The 10506-nt window shown below is 36.1% G+C and overlaps 1 protein-coding gene across 1 annotated transcript; it reads left to right on the top strand.

Moving 5' to 3' along the window:
• LOC113356277 (disease resistance protein RGA2-like) lies at window positions 1-1499 on the top strand. The gene is made up of 3 exons (XM_026599371.1): window positions 1-964; window positions 1040-1099; window positions 1193-1499. Exon 1 carries the CDS (start codon window positions 99-101, stop codon window positions 939-941), a length of 843 nt encoding a protein of 280 aa, XP_026455156.1. The 5' UTR covers window positions 1-98; the 3' UTR covers window positions 942-964; window positions 1040-1099; window positions 1193-1499.
• The last annotated feature ends 9007 nt before the right edge of the window (window positions 1500-10506 follow it).

The raw sequence follows: 10506 nt of genomic DNA, 5'->3' as shown, positions 1-10506 counted from the left end.
ACCTCAGCAAATTAGAGTCGGTGAACCTTGGATACTATTGCAAGATTCCCAAAGATATTAAGAACTGGGTGGAGCTGAGAACTCTCAATTATGACGGAATGGCGCCTAGAGGTATAGAAATGCTAACTCACCTGGAAGTGTTAATTTCTTACGGGGTTAGAAAAGAAGAAGACCGCATCGGAACTAATATCACTGATTCTAGTGGGATCGAAGAATTAGCAAACCTGAATTCCCTTAGGGAGCTAAAGGTATGTCAGCTAGAGAATGTGCGAGGCAAAATAGATGCGGAGCGTGCGAAGTTCAAAGACAAGCAAAACATTAGAATGTTGGTTCTTTATTGGGAAGACTTGGTTGCTAATAATACAGATTTGGTGTTAGATGGTCTCCAGCCTCACCCTAATTTGAAAGAATTGAAGATACATGGATTCTCTGGTTTAAAGCTTCCCAAGTGGATGGCTTCATTTTCTTGGCTTCCGAATTTAGTGAAATTGAGTTTATCGAATTTCAAAAGATGCGAGGAACTTCCTGCACTAGGTATGCTCCCATGTCTTAAGGTCCTTTGGATAGATGAAATGAGTTCAGTCAAGTGTTTGGGTGAAGATTTTTATTACCAGGAAGAAGAAAGCAAAGGTTCTGGAAAAGCTACAGCTGCAGCAACAACAATAGCAGCAGCATCATTCCTTTCACTAGTTGAGTTAAGAATTGAATACATGAGAAATTTAGAAAGATGGGTTACCCCTCCACCACCTCACAACTCCTTCCCTATCCTTGAGAATCTATCTGTACACAACTGCAATATGTTGACACGAGTACCAGATTTGCGATTATGGACTTCTCTCCAGAGCTTAAAAATCATGAGATGTAACAAATTGAAGAAATCAATACCTTATGATCTCAAGAAATCCCTCGACTTTATTAAAGAAGTACAGATTTCTTATTAGTGCACCAAATTTCGTTACAACAGGTAATTTACCTCAATTCTAACACTGCGCTGGGCATTGGTTTAAATTCTTTTTTCTAAAAATTTGATCATATGCAGACAAAGATAATTGAGCTGAAAAGAGGGGAAGAAAATGGCGGACCTAGTGAATGTTTCAAGGTTTGGATGATAATTTTGTGATGCTCAGTGTTTCAAATTAATTTAGGTTTCCAACTGAAAAATTGAGTACGTATATTTCTTCTATGCTCAAAGCAATAGGATATGGTGGCATTCTCATGCTTCGTTTATGATGGTGGGGAAATGGAAGCTGCTCGTGAAAAAGGCTGGAGGGAATCAACAGAAAATTCCCCATTTAAGGCAGCTGATTAACCTTTAGCTTGTCTTGTGGTAAAAAAAAATGATGTCACTGTCATGCACCATGTGTACATTTAAGTTCGGTCCCTGGAGACTGGATGGGTAACTAACTGAATCATTCTATGGGGCGAATGAAGTATTTTCTGTGGTGGAAGATTCTTCACTGCCTGTAGAATTTCATATTTATATCTAGCACTTCAGTACATGCTGTTTTGGTCGCGTCTTAGTTTCTTGCTACTGTAACGTACTAACGCTCATAGATATGCCCTCTCATAGGTCCGTCCCTGGTTGCGGATACATGACTTGATAAACTAAGTTAAATTCTACTTTCATATACTAATCTAGACCTCTGCTTACTAGTGAGCTACTTTTAGCCTTTCGTAAGGCCGTTGATTGGGAAAAAAAATCATGCAAGAATTCATGGTCGTTCATATGGTTGCTTGAAGCATGTCTAAGAGCGACCTGGTCTAGCCCAAATTAATTAATTTACTGGAAAACGGGATTTTGTTGATGATCCAACGGTTTGATTTTTGCATCCCCTTGTGGTGCACTGATTTGGAAAATGGAAATGTGAATACTTTGGTATTGAATAAACATGTCCACTTTCTACAGCAATACACCGCTCAATAAAAAAAGTAGCGAATATGCACCCCCGTTCCAAGAGATTTCAGTGGAATTGAGTTCTTAACGGATGAAAACACCATGATCAGCAGTGTTTATGATCAAGACCTTGCTAAATGCGACTGTGTTCTTCACGAATGAATAACACCACATACAGTCGACAAGGCTTATAATCAAAACTTTGTCTAATAAGGTGGTGTTCTTCACAAATCCATAATAATACCATAAACGTTTGACAAGGTTTATGAAGAATACCATCCATAACTACTGATACGGTTTTTGTCATCTTCCTTGCCGATATTAAGTAAAAAAACTTTCGCTGGTTCCAACCCAACCTTCCTCGTACTGGCAGACGAAATGCATAACAAAAAGCAAATTAAAATTAAGTTTTAGATAGCGTAAGTCTACTTTGGTTCCATAAAAAAAAAAAAGACTACAAAAGACTACGAAAGTCATCAGTCGTATTTGGCGGAATGTTTAAAAAAAAACAGCGTGTCAAAACAAAAAAAAAACAGTCGTATTTGGTACTTATATAACAGCTCCACCTCCACGCTACATTTCTCATCGAGAGAGCCGAGAGGAGAATTTCTGAATAACGATGAGTAAGAAGTGTTCACTATCTCTGTTTTTTTCCTGTTTTTCTTTTTTTGGTTGACTGTAATTCAGATGGAGACGAACAAAAAGAGGTGGATAGTAAGGGTGTTCGTCCACGTATTTCCTTATCTCGATTTTTTAGTCAAAACTCTAGAAACAAAATGGATCGGAAACATCAGCAACAGAGAAAAGCAACGCCAAGACTTGATCGAACAATTGCAAAGAAATATACTAATGATGACGACGACGAGGATTCTTCTTCCTTACCGGAAGAAGAAGATTATAATTCTATTCTAAATGTTTACTCACGTGATGTTCTTCCAAGTTATTATGCAGAGGGTACTAGTTTTAGAATTGGAGGTAGTGATGGTGGTGAAATTGATAGGATTTGTTCAAGTTTAAGGCTTTCTTATCTTGAGGAGTTTGCAATTTCTCCTAGCGATTGGAAGGAGAGTGAAGTAGTAGGTGATGGAGGAAGCGGAAGTGGAATTAAGGGTGTTCGGCGACCTCTTCTCGATCCTCTCCCATCGGTGTCCCGTCCTGTTCTTGATAATTCAGGATCAACTTGGTATCTGACTGATTCTTTTGCTTCCGAAAATAATAGTAACTACAATAGTGATATTTACTAGGGGAAATTAGGCTCAGGCCCAACCCATGGATAACCCATAATATGATGCCCTTAATTAAAAAAAGTTTAAATCTAGGCCCCGAGTTTTTAAAAGACCTTGATACCCTTATGCATATTGTCAAGCCCATAATTAAATAAAATTTAAATCTAGGCCCAAAATTATTAAATCTAGGCCCGAAATTATTAAAATACAGTGCGAAGGTGTAAACAGAAGTTACACATGCATATGGCATGTGTAACCAGAAGTTACACATCCTTATGATATGTGTAATGCAAAGTTAACTTGCATATATATGCAAATAAATAGACATCAAAAAAAAACACAAAAAAAAAAGTTATTACTTTAATATTCATTTACAATAATTTCTTAGCATGTGTAACTAGAAGTTACACACGCATCTGTTTAGTGTAATTGAGAGTTACATATGTGTCTATCTAGTGTAACTGAGAGTTACACATGCATCTCACTTGTGTATTCAGCGTCAACTCCAGTTCCAGCGAGACCATTACCACGTTTAAGCAATTAGCTTTTATGAAGTTATCTAAAACCTGAAATATAACAACAAGCAATCAGTATTTATACGATTAAAATGAACAGTACATAAAACAATGTATATTTCAGTTTCACAAGCATCTAACTAGTGTAGCTAGCGGTTACACATGCATCTGAATTGTGTAACTGAGAGTTACACATGCATATAACATGTGTAATTAGGAGATACACATTCATATGGCTAGTGTAGCTAGCAGTTACACATGCATATGACTAGTGTAACTAGGAGTTACACATACATATTGATATGTGTACCCAAAATCAGTATGTGTAAGTAAAAGTTACACATCTAAGTAGAAACTACACATCTAATTTGCATGTGTAACTGGTATCTACACATCTAATTAGCATGTGTAAATAATAGTTACACATGCATCTCACTTGTGTAACTAAGAGTTACACATGTATCTAATCAGTCTAATAATCAGTATTATCCTACCATTCTGTAATCTGGAAATAATGCATCATTATTATACATTGTTTGAGGCATGTAATTGAGATCTAAAATGTGGTTTTCAAGAATTATCATCTCATATTAAGTCAACAGGGTTGAGCTTTTACCTCTGAGGTGGCAACGACACACTATTCCCAGATATATGAATCCCATGCTTCTTATGAAACAATTCATCACCCTGAAAATTGCAGCACAGTAGTCAGTACCAGACAATACAAGATCCCTAAAATTTTCAAAGTGAAAACCAAAACCAAAGTGACAATACAGGGTTTATCAGTTGACTTCTACTTCTCAGCACTGCTTTCTTTCATATATGTCAACACATATGAGCCTGGTGATAAGGATGAATCAGAGCTTTCTAATTTCTCAGAAAAGTACAACAATTGAGCAATCAAACTCTTTTGTGATTCAAGAGTGTTTTCTGTTGTTTCATCTATAGCCACTTGGATAAACAAACTAACCAATGAAGCAGTTCTCATTCAATTTATCAATTCTGATATCACCAGTGTAATTTATCGACAATTACACGCATCTGTTTAGTGTAATTGAGAGTTACATGTGTCTATATAGTGTAACTGAGAGTTACACATGCATCTGACTTGTGTATTCAGCGTCAACTCCAGTTCCAGCGAGACCATTACCACGTTTAAGCAATTATATTTTATGAAGTTATCTGAAACCTGAAATATAACAACAAGCAATCAATATTTATACGATTAAAATGAACAGTACATACAACAATGTATATTTCAGTTTCCCAAGCATCTGACTAGTGTAGCTAGCAGTTACACATGCATCTGAATTGTGTAACTGAGAGTTACACATGCATATAACATGTGTAACTAGGAGATACACATGCATCTGGCTTGTGTAACTTTCAGTTACACATGCATATAACTAGTGTAACTAAGAGTTACACTTGCATATGGAATATGCCATTTAAAGTGGAACGTTATTCCTACTAACCTTGTTTTTCAGATTGACCAAGACTCGCAGATGGTTCTCAGTACCACCGGAAACAAGGTCATATCCCAATGCGTTCAAGGTCTTCAAGAGTTAACATGTCATAACATAAGAAAATAAACGTTAAGAGAGAGCATGGTACGTATTAGTTTTTAATTTTAAAGGAATATAACCATGTAAAAGCCTTACTTCCACAAACTGTGAGCAATTTTTGAGAACATGTTCTTGATATTAGTTCAACCTAATCGACCATCAATTGATCTAAAAAAAAGCTAGTGTCTTGTCAGTGCGCACAAAAAACGTCGAGACCTGCATAGACATCAATTGATCCAAAAAAGGCTACAACTATTCAGAAATTATTGTCATAAAAATATTAAGATGCCATAGTCTAAACATTCCAAAAAAAAAACATGTGTATTCAGCTGGTATACATACAAAATGCATGTGTAATTGGGAGTTATATATGCATATGGCATGTGTAATTGTGAGTTACACATGCACCCGTAATACACAAACTACTCAAAAAGTGAAAACAAATAACACTTTTCTGATCAATTAAAGGAGATTAATCAGTTTGTCTTACTACAACATATGGGACATAAGTATCCAAAGTATTGATATCATGAAGAATATGTATTAGCAGTTTAACACGGATATCAGTAAATGGAGAGATCTGTTTTGTGCAAGGCGTATGACATAAATGATAGAGAATAAATCGCGTTTTCGGTACAAGCAACAGAAGTAGGGAAACTTACTGTTTTCAGTGTACCCTTCATATGAAGGAACCTTCCATCCTGAGAAAGGAACCAGGAAAGGAGATTTAAGATACATAGCTCAAATAACACTGTTTGCCGCTTCCAGTTGGCGCCAAAATGACCATGTTCATGTCAGAGAAGTAACAACCAGAAAAGCGCTCACTCTGCAACGAATTGAAATAACTGCATCCGCAAGAATAAGATAAACTATTATAACACCTTACTAGTTCAGATCAAGCAAACAGCCGAAGCTGAAAAAGTATATAACAACGGCGTATCCTCACCTCAGGAGTGGCTACAGAATTACAGACTCAACAAAGTAAATTTGACACTCAGCAATTCCGCCGACCACCTAATCTGCCACTTCTACCTATACCTCCAACATTCACACCTTAGCTCCAACTCCAACACCACCACCGGCTCCAAAGCATGCACCTATACCACCACCGGAACTTATTAACCATAGAAGATCCTTCATACAAATAATTTCACTAATATAAAGATAAAAAAAAATATTACTCAAGACGAACACGCTAACTGAAACAGTTGGGTTTCATGGTGCTTAGCAGGTACACATGTAATGGCTTGTGTAAACGGCAGTTACACATGCATATGACTTGTGTAATCTCCGGTTACACATCCATATGTCTTGTGTAATATCCCGTTACACATCCATATGATTGTGTAATATCCAGTTACACATGCATATGCTTGTGTACTCAGAGCATATAAATTATCTACATGAGCGCTAGAAGCAGTGATATGACATAGAGCTACTCAATAAATAAGATAAAATGACACTTACAACATATGATGTATCTCAGCTGCAGCTTTCTCCTTCTCACCTGCAACATTACATCCAAGCCACAAATAGCACAACCACATCTCCATCTATAACTCACAGTAACATATTCATTCAAATCCAATGCTAGCCTGCATTTTTGCCTTAGTCACCATCATATCTTCACTCCCTTCTTCTGTAAATTTCATTTACAACCAACCATATCACCACCACTAATTTACAATAAATAATACTAGGATAACAAATTCGATTTCATTGACAGAGATACATCAAACTATATAGAATTAGAAGTAAAGTACACAAGATTAAGCAATTCAATCAAAGTTTATAAAATTCATAACAAATACATGGGTAATAGAGATGATGATTCGCTGATTTCGAATCTGAACACCAATTTTCAGTCAAGTCTTAAGATAAACAGATCGATTGATATTCAGTAAGGAAACCTAGAAAAAAAATTGTAACATCTTTCAATATTTTCATCTTAAAAAGCTAAAAAACGATTAAACTGTAACAGATCTGAACTTTGATCATGAGTTCATAGATAAAATTCAGTGAAATCATAACTTCGAAGATTTCGAGAGAAAAAATTCAAAATTAATAACATATAACTTCAATTGAATTATGAGATAATGAAAAATGAAGCTTATCTGCACGTCGATTTGATTTCGTAGATGAATCTTCAGATGCAGGATTAAACAAATCATCTTCATCTTCCATATGATCTATCTTTTGATCATATGCAATCGATCTTTGACATAAGTGAAATAACAGAGGCATAGACGAAGAAGATGTGATAGATCGTCGTTGTTGCAGTCGAAGATTTGGATGAAGACGAAGAAGATTTGATGCAGTCGAAAATGAATCTCAGGAACCCTAGAAACCATTGTTCTACAACAGAGAGAGATAAAGATGAAAGAGAAAGAGAATAGAGAAATGAAAAGAAGCTTCTGGGATTCCCTTGTATAAATACTAAAGGGCAATGTTGCCATTATTAAAGTTCGGAATAATTAATTATGGGCCTGATCTAAAGATAATTTGATTTTTCGGGCCTAGTAATATCATTTTATGAAAGTGTGGAGTTGAGGGTGGAGGATCCATTTTGTGGGGTTCTATATGTTTGAACCCATATAGTAGGGGGTTCTAGTATTTTTCACTATTTACTAATAGTAAAAGAGGATTGTCTCACATTTCACAACATTATTTCACCTTTTAGGTCGTGGACGAAAGGCACTTTCCTAGGAACCGGTCCTTACGGAACAGTGTACGAGTAAGTATCAAATTATCAATTCTTTCCACAACTAGTTTTATTTTTTTATTTTATCTCATAGTTGCCGTCGACTATAGTTTGCTCTAACCTGGGAAATTCGAATGCGTTCAATTGCAAACCTCACTTGCTATACCATGTAATTCCATAACAGCGTGTTGGTTTCAAAGTTTTCAAGTACAACGAATTCAATTACAGGGTAATCCTTTTCTTAAAATTGAATTCCAAAGAATGAATTCCTTAATAGAAAAAAAAAGGCGTTTGGTTGAGTGAATAGGATTACATAGCAATTAAGGTTTATCAAATCCACTTTAACTCCCCTGCATTTTATCAAACACATAATCGACAGTGCAATGAAATATGTGGAAACTCATAAGTGACTGTATCAATATATACAAATCAATAACGCAATCATTGATCAACATACCTGATTGTTCGTAAAATACATGAATAAAAATATAATCGTCAGCCATTACCATCCCACCACCAACAACAACCACTACCATCACCGCCACCATCAACCATCAGCAGCAGCACCACCAACACCACCATCAACCACCAGCAGCAGTAGCAGCACCACCAACCCCACCATCAGTCCCTTCCTTCAGAGTTCAGGCTATCATCCACCCTTGTTTCAAAACCATGTTTCGACTGTAACACAATTTAAACTAGGGCAAGTTTGACATTTCACTGTAGTTTCCCTCGATTACCCCGGAAACTAATTCTTTTCCACTCTCGGACTGATGCAATGGAAAATAGATTTTTTTGGGGGAATTGGATTCCGTGGGAATCCGATTCTGAATTCCAAAGCCGTGTTCGGTTCAGGGAATTAAACAGATTACCTCGGAATCGAATTCACGGGCCTTTGATTCTCCGAAACGAACAGATTACCTCGGAATTGAATTAACTCGGATAAAATGCACTTGTGTATGGGTGTCGCAGCTTGCTAAGGAAGATAGTGCATTGTTTTAATAAAAAATGAAATTTTGCTTGATTATTTTAGAATCATGTTATTCGGGCTGCAATTCAATAGGATTTGGGGCTGAATAGGATTTTAAATTAATACCTAAAACCTAAAATCAGAACCTAAAACTACTTCAAATCAGATTTACTCTCTCTTTCTTTCTTTTTTATCAAAAAACAAAACATCACTTAAGCTAAAACTTAATTTCTCTCTTCTTCATGAACTATTTCCAAACAACTCACACTGATTCTCAATATGACAAGAAGATCAAGAATGACAAGATCAGGCTGACTGAACCCTGATTATCAATATGCCAAGTTGTTAATGTATTTAATGGAGATTTGGTAAATAAATCTTTTCAAACATCAGAAAATCCTTCACAAATGGCTCATACTAGGTAAGAATCGAGAAACCCACAATTTATTTTAGCTTAAAATTGGATAAATAGGTTAGATTGATGAAATTAGGGTTCTCAATTTTTTTATCTGAGACGATTACGGCTAGAAATTCTTATCGACCTAGTCGTAAACCATTTGTAACGGTTGGGTTGTATAGAGCTCTTAGCCATAGGTCCCATTCTACAGTAGGAAAATTCTAAACCCGGCCATGAGTACCGTGTTACGGTTGGGAGACTGGAAGTTTCCTAGCCGTAAGTGTTTCTATTTTTGCGAAAAGCTTGATATTTTCCTGATATTTTCGAATATGAATATCCCGACCATAAATGCATTTTTACCAACTGTAATCTTCGTTTTCTAGTCGTATATTGTTTTTACGGCTGGGTCATATGGTGTTTTCCAGCCGTATCGTTGTCTTACAGCTTGAACGTGTAGTCCTCCTGGCCGTAAACTTGCTTTTGGGTTAGGTCGTGTATTATTCCCTAATCGTAACTGCATTAGTGAAAGTGAATTATTTTTTTATTCTTATATGTTAGTACCATTTTTAGGAATCGAGAAAGTGAAAAGAAGAAAGGGCCACGAGAACCGTCAATGTATGATGTTTCCATGATGATGGTATGTATACTAACTATATCATTTGTGAAAGTTTTTCAAATCATGTACAAGTATTTGAAGGTTGTGAATTCGATATGGTAATAGGCCGACCGAGCGAAGTGGTTGGCGAGCGACGTGGAATGTTCCATTTATGATGGGAAGATGTTAAGTGTTGAACAACAAAGAAAATTGCTTCTCAGACTTCATGAGTTAGGAAATCCTAAAAAAAATTATCTCTACACTTATGAGGATCCATTTTCAAGGGGTTCCAAGACGCATGAGAGTTCTTCATCATCTTGCGAGGATGTTGGTCGTAGTGGATGAATGAGTTATGGACTTGTTTAAGTATCTTCAGCTTTTATTATGTAAAACTTTGTTTTAGCGTTGCGGTTATATATTTGGACGGATTTATTTTGTATTAAGTTATGGATATTAATTTAGCTTGAATGAAATTGATGAGTTAAAATGGATAAACAATCATCCAAGTTAGTTTCTTTTATCCTTTGGATAAAGGAAGAACATAAATCCAGAGACTCTTCTCAAATAACTTATTATTATAGCAATGCTCGGTTGAACCCACAAGTTTTGCTATTTCAAGCTTGTTGTCAATGTTAGATAATCA

The sequence above is a fragment of the Papaver somniferum genome, chromosome 3 (genome assembly GCF_003573695.1).
Source record: "Papaver somniferum cultivar HN1 chromosome 3, ASM357369v1, whole genome shotgun sequence".
NCBI lineage: Eukaryota > Viridiplantae > Streptophyta > Magnoliopsida > Ranunculales > Papaveraceae > Papaver > Papaver somniferum.
The sequence above is the reverse complement of the archived record's forward strand: the minus strand, read 5'-3'. Positions and strand labels throughout refer to the sequence as shown.

Bases quoted from the DNA above. Each gene is read 5' to 3' on its own strand.
- LOC113356277 (XM_026599371.1), top strand. From the start codon at position 99: ATGGCGCCTAGAGGTATAGAAATGCTAACTCACCTGGAAGTGTTAATT.